Source organism: Gigantopelta aegis, chromosome 12 (genome assembly GCF_016097555.1).
Source record: "Gigantopelta aegis isolate Gae_Host chromosome 12, Gae_host_genome, whole genome shotgun sequence".
Classification (NCBI taxonomy): Eukaryota; Metazoa; Mollusca; class Gastropoda; order Neomphalida; family Peltospiridae; genus Gigantopelta; species Gigantopelta aegis.
In genome coordinates, this window is record NC_054710.1 from 12,036,015 (window position 1) to 12,056,728 (window position 20,714).

A 20,714-nucleotide genomic window follows, 5' to 3' on the forward strand; every position below is an offset into this window, starting at 1 on the left:
TTCTTTCTATCAGTGTATGACCAGAGTGTGAATAACCACGTAAAATACCCAGCATGGTGAGGGATATCCTGTTATGTTGAATCATTAGTAAGTGACCAACGAGGGAAAACAACTTGCACCATGTTTATCATTAGACTGTGAATACTATAGATGTTTTTGTGGTGGGTTTTTTTGTGGGGGGTTGTTGTTGATTTATTGGTGGTGTTTGTTTGCTGTTGTTGTTGGGTTTTTTTGTTTGTTTGTTTGTTGTTGTTTTTGTTTTGTTTTTGGGGGGGATAGGGTTTTGATGGGAGCATAGGGTTTTGGTGGGGGTGTTGTTTGTTTTGGTTTTAGATTTTTTTTTTTCTTTTTTTTTTAGCTTTTGTTGTTATTGTTGTTTGCCAATGACATTGTTATTTACCTTTATTTCAGTTGGCCCGGACTCCGTTGCATTCAGTCCACCCACACCTGGATTAGTTGTAGTTGTAGAAGGAAATAGTCTGAATATCACCTGTGTTGCTGAATGCCACCCACCTTGTTCCTATTCCTTGACACCGGGGACTCCACACTTCACTTCCAGACCTGTGTTAATACTGTCAAACATCAATATGAGTCAAACGGGTAGTACATATACATGTACAGCAAAGAATATTGGCTCAGATGCATCTAGAAGTAATCAATTCTTGCTAATAGTCCACAGTAAGTAAATTGGAGGGCTCACTGTTAATTTGCATTCGCTTAAATTATCAATTTTGTCAAAACCAACATATTTCTGGGTGTCGTAGTGGTTGTGGTGCTTCAAAATTAATTTTATGTGAAATATCTTGCAAACTAGACCGAGTGCCTTTAATAAAGAGTCATATATTTGAAAACTGCATAAAATGTATGCATATTATGTTTCAAACTGTTATATTTCTAAACAGCTCGAGTCATTGATATGTGGGGTAAGGCTGGAGGAAACTCAACGTAATGCTTTGGCAATCGTCGACAACCAAATGTGTGTAAGCTACTGTGTGCACCTTTCAATTTGTTTTCTTTCTTTATTTAATTATCTGCAATGTACCACTACAGTATTACTAGAGACATATTTTAATTAGTTTTGTGTATTTTTATGTTCTATAATTGGACAGTAGGTGCCCCCAAGTTCGTTGATGCGTAAGGTACTTCATCAGTTTTACAACATACAATGACTCCTAAACGTTTTATGTGTAACAGCCATAAGGGTGTATACTACTAAATCAAATCCCATAGACGACAAAAGTAATATATGAGGCTAAAACTCCTACCTGCAGTGTATCAATCGACATAAATGCAAGGATATAAATACTACCACCCTTCACACTTAAAGTGAATCACAAAACAATTGGGGGTCAAGCTGCTCATTTCTGAGAAACGGGTAGCGTATATGGCTACCATAGTTCAGCACAAAATTCGAGTACTTTTTTGCAGGTACCCCATACATGTTTCAAGCACAAGGCTACTTGACACAGTGGTACCAGATGAAATAAAATTGAATATTTTTTACCCAGATGAAACTATTATGTTTTACAATCAACACACTCATTTATCACCAATAACAGGACTTCTCTATCAAAAGATGGGTGCACCTCGAACTTTGACCCAGCCGGAAGTTATTTGGTTTAGTACTACTATACTGTCCCAACTGCTGATGATGTCCCATCCCAATTGGAACAACTTGGGCAAACACCAAATTGTCTCGCAACAAACTAATAACAGTAATGTTCACTGAAATGAGGTCATTATTTTAATGCAATTCACACCTTTGCATCAATTGGCAGAAAGTAATGACAAAAATGTTCATTGATTTTTGAGCATATGTTATCACGACTGTTTCTATCAGAACACAAATTGTTTTGGTTATAGCACTATGGAATTGAATGCAACCACAGTCAACAGGGGATATGGAAGGCCTCCCCAGAAAGGAAATGGGTTAAATTTAGGGTTAAGGTTACGAAATTCATACAGTAATGATAAGAGTAATTAATTTTGTCAAAAGGTTAAATTAAAAAATAATAATAATTAAAACACATTGGGTTTTACAATTTGGCCCCTGGACGACTTTGTGAAAACAATTCTTTATCTGTGTACTGTTCAGAAATGGGGCTATGACTACAGTAACTATTATGTCATTCAGACTCATTCTATGAAAAAAGGAATGTGACAAACAAATCTTACGCTATTGATAACCATATTTCAAACATGCGTAAGAAAAAATATCTCAATATACCTCGATCAGTGATAACGTTTTTCAATTACTTTCCCTTACTAAACGAATGTACTATGTTTTCTTCTCAGGTACACCGATTATTCCCTCTAACATCAGCACACGCAGCATCAGTCCAACTGTTGTGTCTGTAACTTGGGTAGAGGAATTCAATGGTGGATCAGCACAGATGTTTCTGGTACAATACCGAGGAGATGCAACATCGCAGTGGACGAATTTTACTGAAATAGTTTCTGAAAGAGGCATCAACACAAAGCACACTATCCGGATACCAGATCTACATCCAAAGACGAGATATCTGGTGCGAGTTCTGGCCTTTAACAAATATGGATACAAAAACTTCACAGAGGAACAGGATATTTTGACAGCAGGTAATTAGTACAAGTTACTATCAGTATATGAAAACAGATTTCCTTTTAAACGTTTACTCACCCATCCAAGTAATTTTATTGTAGTCATTAGGAAGATAACAGATGGTGTAAGACACTGCTATATTCATTCATGTAATTGGGAAACACCTGGTAGAGAGACACGTGGGACACGTTATGATATTGACAAACGTCCGTTTGGTGTTGTTTTGTCTAGTAATACGATTTTGAAAATATAAATAATCTGGGTAATCAGATTTTGTAAAAATAATTTTAATATTTAGCTGATTAGGAAGGAACATGAATTATCACGATAATTAAGTATTAAGCTTTATTAATATGTTATGTTTAAATAATGTGGATTGTGTTGCCATCATTATAAAAAGGAAAGAAAATTAATTTTGAAATAAAGTCAGTTATTAAGATTCAAAACTATTTATTGTTTGCAAATAATTGACTTAACAACTGTATTGACGAAAGAGCTGCCACACAACTGATTGCAATAGGTCACTATTTGACCTATCATATTTTTGTAAATATATAATTGCCGATTCTTCTTTATGCAAAGAAGAACCTAAAATTTCTAATTTCAGTTGTTAGTGTTAAACAAATATCCTTGATAGCAAGAAAAGTGTGCTGTCTTTTAAACACCATTTAATGATCACTGCTGGCCGAGATAATATATTTGCTCCGCTGTCAGTTTAAGATGAGTCTATTTAATTTCAGAAGCATCTGTGCCTAATAAACTGGATATGTTGCCAGTGGTTGTAGGAGGCAGTGTATCTGGATTAATCATCTTGATTCTGCTTCTTGTTGTGGCTATTTTAGTCTGTCGAAGAAGCAACAATAAAGGTATGGAAGATATAACTGAAATTAGAAAGACAGATGCACGCACACACACACACACACACACACACACACACACACACACACACACACACACACACATGCAAACGAATCACTATGGATAGTTACATGGATTACAACTAATGTGTTAGGGTAGACTGATGGAAATACATGATAAAAAGGTAACAAGGTAGCAAATATCTGTATCATTTTTTTCCGAACTGGAGGGTTTGCTCCAGCACTACGGGGACAGCTACCCTCTCCCCCCCCCCCCCCCCCCCCCCCCCCCCATCTCGTACGCTTATGTTTTTACGTCATTTAAATATCAAATAATTGCCAACTGGAATTACAGTTCCATATGAAGTTTACAAAACACTGAATGCAGCTTGAGATTACATGATAACGCGACCATTACCCTCGTGTGTTTCGGTGACTATGACTATTTTGATGACTATGGATGCATACGTCAATTATGGAGTGTCGCCGTAGTACGTTTGCTTAATTGTCAATAAAGGTAGTGTCATGACCTCAATTAATTTGCATCTAATTTGCAAAGTTATCAAATTCTGAAAAATATGTGATCTGAAAAATGTCACATACTTTGATTACACTGGATATGTTAGCTAATATATAATACATATAGAATACTAAATGAGCTTGCCATTCATACCATTTTTATGAAACTCGCGAACAGTTCACGAGTTTCATAAAAATGGTACGACAGGCAAGCTACTTTAGTACACATGCATACACACATACATACACACATACATACACAAATGTACATTGGTTTTGTGTTTGTGTTTTTTTTATTTGGGGGGACGATAATTTTGTCACGTATGTTTGCACACCAGTATTACTAGCATTAAGTAATCATTAACTTAATAATTAAATAAAGATACCGGTATTTGATTTTGGTTAAATTCTATAGCTTTCTAGTTCATTTTCTTAATATATTTTTATATGTACTTTATACCAGTCCCCACTGTAGAGTAATTTATCAAAAGGAAATTAGTTGGGAGTTGCAGTTAAGTTATACTAATTAGTTAATTGGGTAAATTGTTGCTTGTTTGGGCTTTGCACAAGGGTTATCTTTTAAATGCATGTTTACCTTTAGTTGTTTATAATTACTGTTTATATAGCTGTATTCGTCGCGGCCCACAGTTTAAGCAAACACAACTTATGCAATTAGCGACTAGAACGTTGTGAGCCATCATTACATATAGGAACGGGAACGGGAACGGGAACTCTATTTACGTGCCCACATCCCGAAGGTTCAGGCACGCCTATCACGGACTTAGCCTCTGACATCGCTAGTGACTAATTCCCAGATAGGAGGGGGAGGGTAAGTTTGTGGTGGGTGGAATTTGCAAAAAAATTAGCAAAGTTGAAAATAACCATATCTGGTCAAAATTAAGGTCAAACACACAATTAGACTGCTCATCCAAAGTTCAAGGTGATTGGAGCAATTTAGACGGACTGCCAAAAACAAAGGGTGACAAACTATTTAAAAAACAAATAAACAAAGTTTTTCAAATGTCGGCTGAAAAATCTAAAGTCTGACTATATCCATACTCACGGAAGCGAATGAGGTTGGTAGGGAGGTTGGGAGTGAAGTTGCTGGCTACGAAGTCTTGATGAGATTCTGAGCGACGAGGTTTGGAAGCTGTTCTTTCCACTTGACCAGTTGATTGATTGGTCTCCATACGAGGCGATGAAGCCCCCCAGGTCGAGGGAGCATGCAGTGACTTCGTACGCATCGCTAAAAAAAAAAATCAGAATGCAAGAGTAGAATGTTACATCAGGGTGCTTTCCGTCACGTCCTCTTCAGGTACATATATATCTTAATCGAAACCGGCCTCGGTGGCGCAGTGGTTAAGCCGTCGGACTACGAGTTCTTAAGGGCTCAGTGGGTAGGTGTAACGTCAGTACACCCTCTTCTCTCTCAGTAACCACTAACAAACTAACAACACAGTGCTTGAACCTTAATTGAGTATCAACACGAAAATAAGTTGAAATCAATCAATATTAATAGAATGTTATCAAAGCGAGTTATATTTGAACAATTATAAGTGATTGGGAGATGAAAGCACCAAGTGTGGCGGCCCTTGTGGAGTTAAATTGTCAGTGGTTTAGATTTATGTGATCCGGAGATGAGAGCACCCACTGTAGGGGCTCTTGAGGAGTCGAGCTGATGTCCTGGGGTGACGTTATTATGGTCCAGCAGGGTATGTGGGAGACATTGTTGTATTTTTGTTATAGCCTGGCGCACAGTGTGTTGTAGCCTGATTCTTTTATTTTGTATGTTTATGGAGATAGAGAGAGAGAGAGAGAGAGAGAGAGAGAGAGAGAGAGAGAGAGAGAGAGAGAGAGAGAGAGAGAGAGAGAGAGAGAGAGAGAGAGAGAGAGAGAGAGAGAGATATTGGTGGAGGAAGATACAGAAGGATAACGTGCTTGTAATAAATGTTTTGTCAACCGTTTAATTGTTTTATTTGTTTGTATTTTTTCCCTAGATAAAGACACTGACGATCATATATATGATTCAAGGTAAAATGCAGATGTGTGTTTTGATTTAAAAAGTATTGTCATTGCAACTGCATACTGTTTGAGTCTTAAACAAGTTAGACGTTTATTTGGTTTAATGACACCACTAGAGCAAATAGATTTATTAATCATCGGTTATTGGATGTCAAACATTTGGTAATTATAACATATAGTCTTGGATAGTAGCAGGTTTCCACGTGCCATTAGGGTTTATCTGTATCATTTTGGGGAATAAGGTTCATGGTAATTTTTATCAAGGTATACATGTCTAGGGTTGGAAAATATGTGATAGCATTAGAATAGTGGTAGCTTATGAGTATCATCACCCTTTTCCTGACCCGAAACTAAAATAATAGTTGTTAAACTACGACCAACACACGGCGAAACAACCTATTTCAATCCAGTATTTGATTCCCCTGTTGCTGTTGAAGCGTACTCTTCTGACATCAAATAAACGTGTATAGTAACATGTTATAATTATTGTAAGCCGGCCTCAGTGGTGTAGTGGTTAAACCATCGGATGTATGTCTGGTGGGTATTGGGTTCGAATCCCTTTAGTTCTAAGCCAGAGTGAGTTTGACGACTCAATGGGTAGGTGTAAGGAACTACACTGAATCATCTCTCAGTAACTACTAACCTACTGCCCAAGACCGACAGCCCAGCCAGTTGAGGTGTATGCCCAGGCCAGGGTGATTGAACCTTAATTCAGCAGAAGCATGAAAATAAATATAAATGAATGAATGAATCATTGTAAACAATGTAAAGTGTTCAGGAGAAATATGATAATCATTTATCTCATCCTCATTTGCACTTTTCCTATAGTCTAGTAGTCTACATATCAGTGTACCTTACTGGCAGTCTATTTGCCACACACACGCACACGCACACTGTTGCAGTATATTCCTCTTAGAACAGTTTCCAGATCCAGAATAACCTCAGCTCCTTATTCATTTTCATTCATCCACCCTCTACCAACAGGGCTTGGCACATTCGGTTGTTGCTCCCAAACACGCCTCTCAATATTTTTGATATGAAGGTCTGAAGCAGTATATATAAGCTGGAGGCTGATGACTGGCTACCTCAACTTTGTTCACACAAAACAGGTTGTACCTGAGATCACAATCATAACAATCTGTACAATGTATTAATTTGTGGAATTTTCCTTTTTCGGGTAAGGAGTACTGCTAACAATTTTTAAAATATTTTTAATAATATTCTTATTACATGAAATATAGTTTATTAACTGAATTTCATAATGAATTTCTTTCAAATTCACGTTTCTAAAAATAGTAATCTTTATTTAGGAAATACATCAATTAAATATTTTTGTAACTCCATTTATGAGAATAAAACAATATATATATCCTGCAGTTTATTTTAAAATATGCTTATAAAAAAGGTGCTAACATCCTGAAAGCTACCACTGTTCCAATGTTATCACATATTTTTTAAATCTAAGGGAATATACATGTGTCTTGTAAAAATTACTATGAGCCTTATTCCCCTCATATGATACAAGTGACCACAATTTTGGGGTCTGGCTCATTGCCTACAAGGGATATTTTATATTCAACGCCCCAAAGGCAGCATAGCACATACCACGGCCTTTGATATACCTGTCGTAGTGCACTGGCTGGAACGAGAAATAGACAAATAGGTCCACCACCGACAGGAGTAGATCCTAGATCGACTGCGCATCAAGTGAGCGCTTTACCTCTGAGGGAAAGCAGAAAAAACATTAACACAGAAAAAACCCAAAAAAACAACAACAATAGCAGTAGCAACCACACCCCACCCCCCCCCCCCCCCCCCCCCCAAAACAAACCACAAACCCAGGAATTGCTGGTGTGTAATGCCTAAATATATATATATAGAATACTGGTGGTTATCATTAAAGGCTTGAAAGGTGCTCAATACTTTAAGAGAGAGTAGAGCATGCAAAAAATATATATATTGCACTTTTTGTCCTACGCTATTACTCCGAGTTTCACGTCCTTCGACGATCTTCAGATAGCTGGCACTGGTGAAAAGATTGCAGGGTTTTTAGTTTTATGTAGTGCGGTTGCGTGGTTTGAGCTTACTGGTGTGACGGCATTTTGAGATGAGCTCAGTCCTTTTGTTGAGATTGTTTTTGTTGAGATTGTTTATATATATATATATATATATATATATATATATATATATATATATATATATTCTTGTTTTTCCCCTGTCTGTTTCTATTATCATCATCATTATCATCATCATCATCATTATTTTAGTTTAAACAAAATTGTATTATTATTATTTTATTTTTTTTTTTATTATTTTTTTTTTTTTTTGTAATGTTTTTAAAAATTCAAAACATGCTACTAACAATACTTTGTGGTATACTTCATGCACCATGTCATTTATTGCTTATCCGTGATTCATTTCAGCCAACCAAACACTAGATCGCAGACAGCGATGCAACATAACAACCCAATGTATGAACATGGTGAGTAGGTCTGATTTATCTCCCCTTTAATACTGCAATATAGATTGTTGTATATCAAATATTATCATGCAGACATGATTCATGTAATCTGATAATCCATACATAATAATTCGAAGCGTTTTTATGTGACTGACTGATAACACCCCCGTTTCTAGGATGATACTATTGGCGTTGCTATGTGTTATCAGGTCACTAAGGAATGAATTGTTAGCATGACGGATATTTGCTCAATTTTCAGGTAGGTCGTTTCCTCCTTTCTCAAACATCCATAAACAGCAATAACTGTTGAACTGAATAAATAAATGTAGCATTTACACTTCCCGTAATATCAACTTACCTCTTAATTTTCAATTCTCCATTATTCGGTCCCATTCGGAACTAGACAGCGTTTTGAATTAAGCATTTTGAAACATAAAAGCAAGTACCTTCCTGCAAAGAATGTTTACATTGGAACAGCGTCTGACGTCACAATCACTAGCAGCCAGTGATGTAGATCTTCTCCAGATCACACATAAACTTGCGTTTATGTTTTACAAAAAAAGATACACAAATTGTAATGTTATGCACAATTGAAATATAATCTAAGTGTTTTATTTAAAATTTCGAGACACATAACGTTTTGGCTGGCTATGCTTTTAGCTGAAACATAATAACGAAATTATGAACTTGAAAGGGATTGTATGATAAAGCAAATATCAGGTTACTACTTTTTTGATATCGTGGTTATTTGGCTCGGTGCAATAACGATATAACACCCTCGCTGACGGTTGCTTGTTACACCGTTATCTAAACCTCGCCAAATAACCACGATATCAAACCGTAGTAACCGGATATTCTATATACAAATGACACTACTACAATACAACCCTCCCCAAAAGTATTAATTGAACAAAGTCAGGTGTGGTTCCAAGACAGCGTGCCTTAACTGATATAAGGACGTAAATAAATATATCAGTCAATCATTTGAAGATTCAAGCACGACTGCCATGTGCACTTTGCCGGAGATTCCCCGGTGGATGTGTTCGATGGCTTAACCACTAAACCACCGAGGACAGTTCCCAACATCCACACAAAAAATGACACATCAATTAGTTTAGATCAGCACTACCAAACACTCGGTGTTATGGTAAACTAATATTAATAATTCAGTCTTTAATTAATTGCAACAGAGTTTGTGATGCACTCTAGGACTAAGCATTTAACCAGCAAGCAGACAAATCTAGTCTTATAATAAAAAAGGTGAGAATTTTGGAATTCGAACCTATTATGGGCCTGGAAGGGTGTTTATAATATTTGGAATTGGGGCCCTGTGACCTCACCCCACTCCAGCCCACCCCACCCCACCCCACCCCACCCATCTACGTCGCTAATAGAACAAATACCATTAAAATGCTGGTTATAATATTTGGAATTGGGGCCATGTGACCTCACCCCACTCCAGCCCACCCCACCCCACCCCATCTACGTCGCTAATAGAACAAATACCATTAAAATGCTGGTTAGAATGCACTGAAATGCAGACGCAGATGGGCCAGCAGGTTGTATTTGAATCTGCAAGCACGACCATCTCCACCCCACCCAGTTCGACGACCCTGTGCATTTGTTTACTATATTTATTTTTCATACAGATACCAGCACGGTTGTTGAAACTGCGTGTGACGAGGAAGCACCTTACGATACAGTGGCAGCTAGCGTAAACCGAAAACCAGGTGTGTGTAATCAATTTTGTTTTCTAGTATATAGAGGATTCGTCACGAGTGTTTTTAAACATCGCAAATATCAACCTAATCGGTATTTGTCGAGGCTGTGATCAAGTTGATATTTTACATATTAAAAATCACGACTAGCGAATGCTATTTATCCTATAACTCTTCTAAAATAACATTTTAATTCGATATTTAGTAAATCAAAGTTCTGAGGTCGCCTCAACGGTATTATGACGTTACGCGCTTCACCAAAATCTCACCAAAACATTACGCTCAGGAATACAAGTCTTGTTGGCTGTAAACGAATGACCCATTGAAAGCAAAACATTATTCACCGAGTTAACAATGTTTAGGATAAATCCGTTTGTCTCATACTACTACACTTATTAACATAGACCTACTACTACACTTATTAACACAAACCGATTGGCAAACGTGGCACATGACAATTCGGTGACAAGAATTACTGAATTGTTTAAAACAGATAATAATCAGTTATACATGTAGTCAGTACACAATACTGAAAGTAATAATTCATTTGCCTTGTACCCAAGTACTGCACTTGATATTGTTACATGGAGAATTAGCTGTGATGCTTCTTTTGTAGCTTAATGGCCTAATCTCTGAACATACTGCACATAAAAATGTTTATATAATAAGTTAACAGACAATTCCATAAAGCAACAATTGCTGTTAAATAGTTCATTACACAAAACTCGACATGGAAATGTTGCTGTTGACATGATGATGTGATTTGGAGACTTTATTCTGTTGAAGTAATACACATTTCTAAGTTGCTGTAATATTTTGGAAATAATGTGTCTGTGACGTCATTCATTCAGCGAGGAGAGTGAGGAACAGACTGCCAATAGCATCCCCTGTACATTGCTATCATTGGTGAATATGATTTTTGATCTAACTATTAAACAGTGCCAGTTTCATGGTAACCCAAGACACAAACGTGCATATAATGACACGGGCATTCATATCCCAGTAACGCTTTATGGAAACAAATACAGTGGAAATCTCCATGATCAATAATCAAGGGCATACGGAAAATCAAAAAGTGATTTCATGGATGGACGTGTGTTATCCAATGCGATTATTAGAAATATTGCTACAAACGAAACTGTGGAAAGCTTTAGTCATGCAGTATGCGTTACTAGAACCAATATAGTTCATCAAATCACAGTTGTCTCGCTTTAAGAAGAAAACATGTTACACTCATAATCTAACAATTCAGAAGACATTCGTATTTTGGTGAGGGTGGATAATGAACTTCATGTTCATATATTGGTCCACGTTGCTTGGCTTAATGATAAACGATGTTTGTGTGGATTCTGCTGGTATCCACCTTCCATATGTATTAAGAGTCAATGGAAATATTGTCTCCCTGTACACATAAGATACACTTCCAAATGTCCAGATGATCATCTCCATTTTTTTTTTTTTTAGTTAATATGACAATGAATTATGTTGTCTTAGGTTGTGGTGTGAAATAGAAGAACACTAATGGGTTGGGTTTTTTTAGGGGTGATCTCCAGGTTTGCTTTAATTTGTATCATATTATAATTAACACGGTGATGATTATATACAGGGAATTTGTAATTAGACACGTTTCTTCTGTTGTTCATTATATCCATATCTTTGGGCGAATATGATGAACATATATATTACTTTCTTTTTACATGCACATGTTTTTAACCGTTCTGGTATAATGGTTTTATGTGCCTTAGAATAAGAGTTTCAATACAAATTCAAGCTAATGGCGACCATTTTGAAATTCAAAATAGCGGCCACCAGGGGGGATATTAATTGTGTATGTCCTGATTTTAAATTGATCCCATAATTATACAAAACATCTGTGCCAAGTTTTATTGATATTTGTGCCTTGGCCACTGGGCTAATACATGGTATTTGTGATTAGACACATTTCATCTTTCGTGAAGTATATTCATTTTTTTCCAAAACAATGATTTTAGTATATACCATAAACACATAAATAGTAAGTATATTGTTATTGGAGCTAATATTATTTTGCTTGCACTTTTAGCTACAAACAATGTAAGAAATAGTTAAGTGGCGGTCATTTTGGATTGTGATGTGACCTGGTGAAAAGGGCATGTTAGTATCCCATTTAGCATTATTTTACCACTATATGTCACAACTATATACTACACTATATTAAGTAATATGCCTCGGACGAGGAACAATCAACAAAAGTAAAACGGCTAAGCCTGAACTTAAGCCAAAATAATTAAAACGGTGACAGAGTTAGGCCAAATAAATACATTTATTTAAACTTAGTAATTAACAGATATTTCAAATGAAGTTGTATATGACTAATATGATGGTGAAGTGTAAATAAAGAAAGAATGAAACAAACAAACAAACAAACATAGAAAATAAATTGAATAATAAATAAATAAATAAATACATGTAAATTAAAAGATAAGTTTAAACTTCATAAATACCAGATATTCTAAATGAATATATGACTGATATAAGTGATACTGAAATAAATAAATAAATAGATAGATAGATAAAATAAAAAATTAAATAAATAAATAAATAATATTTTTCAGATCACATACTTTCAGAATTTGATAACACTAAATTAATCAAGCTATCGGCGCTACGTTTATTGACATTTAACCAATATATATATATATATATATATATATATATATATATATATATATATATTTATATATATATTGTAAAACTTCGTAAGTACCAGGTATTTAAAATGAAGTTGTATGTGTCTCATATAAATGATCGTGCATAGTAAATACAAGAACATTATCAATAAAATAAAGTAAAATAAAATAAAATAAAATAAAATAAAATAATATATTTAAAACTTCGTAAATACCAGATATTTCAAATGAAATTGTATGTGTCTCATATAAATGATAGTGAAAAGTAAACAAAAATAAATAGATAGAATGTAGCATTGATTAGTAGTTATATGACTGTCTTTTTTAATGGAACGATAAGCGAAAAATAAAGCTGTGATATATGTGAGGTAGGGATTTTGTTGTTTTAGGGGGAATTGGAGGCATATTTTATTAAATTTGAAATACTGATACATCTGGAGAATTAAACGTCACTAGAAATCCGCGTGAATATAACTATAATTCTAATTGTTAAAAGTAGCAAATACATTTCAATTAAGTTCTTGTTTATTTTATGAATCTTTTAATCTGGCGTTCTTAAAACCCTTGACAGGCGACTTAATACTTCGCTGCTTTTGGTCTTAAACAATTCCGATGTAAACTTTAGTTGACCGTTTTTCGCAGTCATTATACCATTTGATGCAAAATGTATACGTTAGTCGCCAGAGATTCACATCTCCTGCGAAGCTACTCATGACGCTCATGACAACTGTCGACCATGCCCCCATCCCCCAAGTTGTAAATAGCTTCCATAGTCTAATTCAGCAAGGGACATTACTCTTCGCTTGCATGTGCGATTTGAATGCGAAATACCTCTATTCCTTATTAGTGTCATAATACTTTTAAAAAAAACCCATGCATATGGTGGAGATTGTTTTTGTGTATCTATCAACAAAAACAAAAAACAAACAAACATTCAGCTAAGATTGGTTACACATTGGTTCATAACGATACTTGCCATTGTGTTCGCTCTACATTTTTGTTTAAATCACATATCACAGCGTTAATGCCTCACATCAGACGCATTTTAAAAAAGAAAGTTTGTGGGGGTTTTTGTTGTTATTTTCTAAACATATTTAAAGAAACATTCCAAAAATATCTGCTGGTTTTTAATTAATTTTGTTAAGTATATAAGTCAGTCTTCCTTGAGAACTGGCTGGTAGGTAGTCCAGTGGTAAAGCGCTCGACAGATGTGAGATCAGTCTAGGATCGATTCCCGTCGGTGAGCCTGCTGAGCTATTTCCCATTCCAGCCAGTACTGGTGTATCAAAGGCCGTGGTATGTGTTATCCTATCTGTGGCATGGTCCATATAAAACATCCTTTGCTGCTATTAGAAAAATATAGCGGGTTTCCTCTCTAAGAATATATGTCAGAATTAATAATGTTTGTCATGAAATAGCCAATGACTAATAAATCAATGTGCTCTAGTGGTGTCGTTAAATGAAACAAATTTTAAGTTTTAACGTTTCCCCGAGGAACCCCAAACCAACCACGATCTTCCTCATTAGAATAAAACAAAATCCATAGCATGGGATATTCTCGGAGTATTGAGATACGGTGGAGGTGGTGTCCCTGATACAATATATCAGTGTAGCCAACCAAGATACTCGAGGAATGTATAGGTCATGAAGGCTGGTTTAATATGATAATAGCATATTGGGATCATGAATCGGCGTAAGTCATACATTAAGAACAACCCAGCATATGGAACATATAAACTAGGTGAGTAAAACTGATTAATGTCCCCTTTTACGCAATAGTATAGGTCGGAATGGTCTAAAAACGAAAAAGACACACACACACACACCCAACCCCCCCCCCCCCCCCAACAAAAAAATAAAATAAAATAAAAATAAAAACCAAACAAACAACAAACAACCAAACAAACAACCACGTTTGTTGAAATAGTGGTTTTAAATGCACCAGAACGGTGATGAAATTATTTTAAACTTGATCCTGCAATCACTGCATTTATTGCTAAGATATGACTAGATCAATTTCTATATTTTCAGTCACTAACCAACAATGTTGCAATTTTGTTTTGCCATATCAATATTGTAAAGACAAAGCTCAACACATGTGCACCTTAGCTAGTGTTCTGGAAAACGGTAAAGTTGTTAAACATATTTGTATTATGTAGGATTGGAGGATAAAATAAAGTAACCTGTTACTGTCTTAAAGTAATAGGCATTACTCTGCTCAGGTCGAATGACCAATGACGCTCGGCAGGACCTCGCCGCATTCGCCATTGTAACCGTCGCAGCATACGACCGATATTTTAAGCCAGTAACCATTTATTCTCTATTTGTTTGTCCCACAGAAGAGAGACCAGCACGTAGGACACGTTCACCAATCGGGGACAGCGAGGAAGCACCATATGATACTATCACCGTTTACGAAAATTTAAAATAAGGTTTGAATGCTGTATTGTATCACTAACAAATGCAATTTAATTGCCCTTATCAAGAACCATGCAATTGTAAAATGGCAAGTATCCCATTTATGTACGGATTCAATGGGGTTGAGGGACTCCTCTGCTCACGACGAAAAAACTAAATTTGTTGCACTTATTTTAAAATGCATTCACCGTTATTACTAGTATACAACTTCCATTTAAGTAGTTGCATTCAACACTTTTGCTTGGTTCTTTGTCTAATGCTACAGAACTAATAGACAAGGGCAACTCATGTTTTTAAGACTCTATTTTATTTTACATGATGAAATCATACTATACACACATGTCAATATGTCGCTTGCCGGGTTGCCTGCTGTGTTATTCTTTGTCGCTCCACGATTTTCTTTTTATGCTATTCGGGATAGAATGACAGTCTGGTGTGAATTATCTTATTAGTTTATAATTTAGCCTTAAACGGTTCACTTGTTGACTCCAAGCCATTTGATGTCTTAGATGTAGGTTACTTAAGGGTGTATACCACCAAATCAAATCACATAGACGACACTAGTAACATATGTGGCAAAAACACCTACCTGCAGCGTATCAATCGACATATACACTGCAGATATAAATACTACCACCCCTCACCTTTAAAGTGATAAAACAAAAAGGGGGTGAAACTGCTAATTTCAGAGATAACGGGTAGCGTCTATGACTGTTCTAGCTCCACGCAAAATGTGATTTGAGTACTTTTATTTTACAGGTACTCCATACATGTTTCAAGCACAAGGTTACTTCACACTGTGGTACTAGATGAAATAAAATTGCATACATTTTTTGCCCAGATGAACCTCTTCTCTCTTTTTGTTACAACAAACACACTCACATTTGTCTCCAATGACTGGACTTGTGGTATTAACTGCCCTATCAAAAGATGGGTGCACCTCGAAGTTTGTCCCATTCGGAAGTTATTTGGTTTAGTACTACCTTAAACAGTTTTATAATTGTCTCATGGAATTCCGTGAATTTTATCTTCCAATACGATTAAAGCAATTTACATCTTTCAGATTGCTGTTAGAAAACACAGCTTACAATTGGTTCCTAGTTTTTAACAGAGCTCGCAGACTGCTGTTAATTTTACAAACGTTTCGCTATACGAGCAAGCTTCTCAACTGACTGGTGTTCGCTGTATTACGAGAATGTTAATTGTTTTTGTAGTCACACACTATTTCACTGTAATTGTGTTACATGTATGGTCACATCCTGCGCTTCAAATCTTCCTGGATTCGCGCCTGCATGATACCCTTAGAGGTTTAGAGACTTTCTTAATAAACTGTTGGACGACCTATAGATTTATCCTTTATCAAGCAATTGCCTATTTAGTTACAGACTGTTATGTGATTAATTAAAGATTACTCAATTAAAAACAATAATAATTTTTAAAATTTAAATACTACTTTTATTTTATTTTATTTTACCGAAATCAGTTCGGGTCTATCCTGATATATGTTCAGTAGGGCAAGCGATTACGGTCGTTTGCTAGACTGGTCTTTTGCGCCTAACGTTAAATTAATGTGATGTGATAGAAGACGATTGTTCCAGTTAAATATTCGCGAGCGCTCGGCAAACTGAACACGCCATTACTGAACACAAATACTCATGACAATTATGATACAATTATTAGAGTATGTGCCCATCTTACTGCACATAGAAGGCCGGGATTGCCAGAGCTACTGCTAGTCTTAAAAAGGTTGTCCTCATCTCGATTAAGTAATAATTAACAGGCTACATATCTTCGAAGCTATCTTACTTCAAAGATATTGTAAAATCGTCGTAGGCTATGACATCATTATAACATACAATTTTACGATATCGCAGCGCTATGACGGTTTCAAAAATAAGGGCTCTAGTTCCAAACCTATTTCCAGCTTCGCTCAGTTAGTTTTACATGTTAATATTGTAGGCTTTGGTTTGTGTGTGTGGTGGGGGTTTTGAGCGGGGTTTTGCTTTGTTATTGGTGGTGGGTTTTTTTTTGTTTTTTTTGTAGGTTTTTGTTTTTTTTGTTTTGTCGTTTCGTGGGGTTTTTTCTTCTCGTATTGATGTTGTTGTTTGTTTTTGTTATACTGACATTACTATCATCATCAGAATAAATTACTGACAATTATGTGATTATCTTGCTTACAGTTTTCACAGACTAAGACACGTGTGCTGTACATCGCTTCAGAAGACAAACGGAAGAGATGAATATGACTATAATGATGACGTTAATCAGAAAAATTTAACATGACTCTTTATGTACTTTTACTGTTATTATCAGTTACTGTTGTGCAAGCTTTCGTTTGCGAAAATCTCCATATTTGTCAATTGTTTAGTTTTGAATATTTCTTCGATATCTTATAAATAGAACTGAATAGTTGCCTCCTGTATCATATTCATCAGGATTTTAGAGAGAATTTAGAGAAAATCCGACGTCATTTCAGTCAAACGAGCACATGACACAAATTAAATATGGCCGCCCGGTTATATGACATCATTTTGGCAGTAAAGATTTGGATTGATTATAACTGATTGATTAGCAACACATAGCTTATGAAGAAGAACACTTACTCCAGAGCACTACTAATCCTGTTATTATTAATACTACTACACTTTCTCTTTTTCATCCTATTAGTGTGGTTTCTTGTTGTTGGTTGTTGGTTTTGTATTTGTTGTTTTTTTGTTGCCGGTTTTTTTGTTGTTATTTTTAGTTTTCACTTTATTTTATTGTTTTGTTGTTGTTTGCTTTTGTTTTCTTTTTTCATTTATTTCGTTATCTCAGCGGCGAGTCTATTGCCTAACAAAAACACAAATAACGATTTCAGTGTTCAATAATTGTATTATGTTAATACACTTTTGACAGTACTGTATGAAAAAGGAGTCACAGTGACTACGGATATGGAACGTTTTACGATCAGGTATAACCGGCCATTTCTATCAGAAAACTTTCATTGTAATCTCCTAAAGGCAATTCCAGCCTAAAAAGCAGGAAGCCAGTGGAATCACCATGTGTCCGGAAGACAATGCCTACCATTCTTCTCACCCCACCCCACACCACGATTTTTGAAGAAATATTATTGTGATTGGCCTTACTATTACAAGTCTGTACATTTATTCATTAAAGTCAAAGAAAATTGCATTAGATATATCAACATTTATTTGTGTTGCAATGCAAAGACGTAAAACGTTCTTGTTTCCTCCTCTACTACCACTACTATATTATCAACACTACTACTACTATTACTAACATTATTATTAATTAATAATTAATTTTTATATACATTTCCATGTTTTGTATTTACTAAAATGTTTAAATGTAGTTTGTTACCATATTTTACTTAACACTATTGTATTAATAACCATGCCATGTAGTTTGTATGTGTTATCCAAGGGTATAATAAACTTATTAATTGATTGATTGATTGACTATAGCGATATAGCTAAGACACTTCGGCATGTGGTTTAGTGAACCAGGTATAACTATTAATACAGTTTATGTAAATGCAAACGCAAACTGTTTTAGTTAAACTGGTGTACGGTGGACGTGACACTGACGTCACAGTCAGGATAGGTGAGTAACTAAATATTTCATGAACGTCCTGTCGCTATGGAGCCGACGAGACACTCTGTGTTTAAAGACCAATAGCTTGTAACAGCAAAAAGCTATCCTATTCACGTTGTGGTTGCAGTCGTGCGCATGTAACTACGAGGTTTTGCGACCCTAAAACCAAAATGGCTCAATGTCACAAATGGAATGGCGTAAGCCAGACTACAATATAATTTATTAGAGACAGGTAACCTCAGGATTTTCCTATACATCCGATGCGAACCTTAGCTTTGTTTTCACTGTCGCCTAAGCTTTGGCGAAGCGAGGTATGTTTCTTTTTTCTTCCATTTTTTGGCGGCCCCGGTACTGTACTTCATGTACACTAAGAATTAGTTAATTGGTAATCTGACGTTTGCCATCTATGCATTAACATGGTATCTACTTAGTTGGTGACCTGCAAATCACTCCAATTATTGTAATGGAATAATAACATTTTATGAGCAATAAAAAAAAACCTCAATGTATTTTAATTGTTGCCTCGGGTATTGCAGGATGTCATAACGGGCATGCCATGATAACTATATATTACTAGATGAATAGGTGTTTAGTACGTTTCTTATAAATAAGGGTCCTTTCCCCACTGGCGTCAGACTTTGGGATAGCATGTTCTGTCCACACGCCTTGAAGTTCTCTGGCAAAACACACTCTACTGGAAGATCCGATAGTCAGGTCCCATTTTCCAGAAACGTGACATGAACGGGCATTTTTCAAAGATTTGGTCCTACATAGATTTTTAACCTAATTTTGGTATGGTGAATCCAAAAAAAAAAAAAAAAAAAAAATATGTTGGCCATCTGAGAAATTGTGCTTTATAGTTCAAAACGGCCGAAAAAAAAATGGCGGAAAATTGCCTAATAAAAAGTGTGTAGCGATCTTTCTAGTAATGTTTTGAAATTAACATATATGTGTATACATTTAATTTATAAACATCTATGTTAAAAATATGAAAATTTATTTTTGTGTCAAAAGGTTGAAAAACAAGATGGAGGAAAACAAAATGGTGGTCATTTGTCATAAACTCGACATCCAAGTCTTATGAAGGGCTTTATTTGCTGCCATAAATGCAAGAATGTATAGCAGCATACAACACAAATGAGTTCAGTATATGTGTGGCATTATTCAAGATGGACGCCATATCATAACCATTTCCAATGGGTGGAAATATATTGTCCAAAAACATAGTCTAGTTAATAATACATTACTATATTGTTTATTTATTACATCAAATATTATGCTAAGAGTATTTTAACATGTATGGGTATTTAGTGAAAGGATTATTTAATAACAGCAGCAACCTTTCAAATACTTTAACACAAACTTGAAGCAAAATTAGATGGTTATTCACACATACGAGTCCATCCACTGCTGAACGTGATGCAAGGTCTAGAGCGGTACATGTTTTCTTTGTATGGTAATAACATGACACAAGCAGGCTGATCTGCGAACACCATGTTTTTGGATCTTTCAATTTCCTAGGTAGAACATTTCGTAACTTTGTCTTCGCTGTCTACTGTTAGATTATACACTTTACAAATTAATCGTGTAAAGCATTCCTATTTGTTCTCGGTAACCACCATTTTTTCAGAATCGTTTAATTTCCCTTGAAATATTAAATAACAGTATTACATCTCAGAGCATAAAAAGCAACCAAACTCAATATTCTGGTACTAAGATGTCTGTTTTGTAGTATTATATTTATAGGATTTGGTTTTCAAAAATTGTCCAATTGTTACATGAATATTTGAAATATGAAAAAGCAAAAACTAACAAGATATCAGTGTCTTACTGATATGTAAAGCAATTTTTAGTCAAATAGTTTTGAAGGTGAATTGC

At 35.4% G+C, this 20,714-nt stretch overlaps 2 protein-coding genes across 3 annotated transcripts in view; both read left to right on the top strand.

Moving 5' to 3' along the window:
• The window catches only part of LOC121386208 (Down syndrome cell adhesion molecule-like protein 1), a 152,633-nt gene that overhangs the window by 33,141 nt on the left and 98,778 nt on the right, over positions 1–20,714 (top strand). The window lies entirely within an intron of this gene.
• On the top strand, positions 159–19,326 carry LOC121386210. Its single transcript, XM_041517040.1, has 8 exons — positions 159–678; positions 2,296–2,595; positions 3,319–3,444; positions 5,952–5,985; positions 8,400–8,458; positions 10,087–10,167; positions 15,164–15,256; positions 17,423–19,326. The coding sequence occupies exons 1-7, from the start codon at positions 384–386 to the stop codon at positions 15,253–15,255; spliced, it is 987 nt and encodes a 328-aa protein (XP_041372974.1). The 5' UTR covers positions 159–383; the 3' UTR covers position 15,256; positions 17,423–19,326.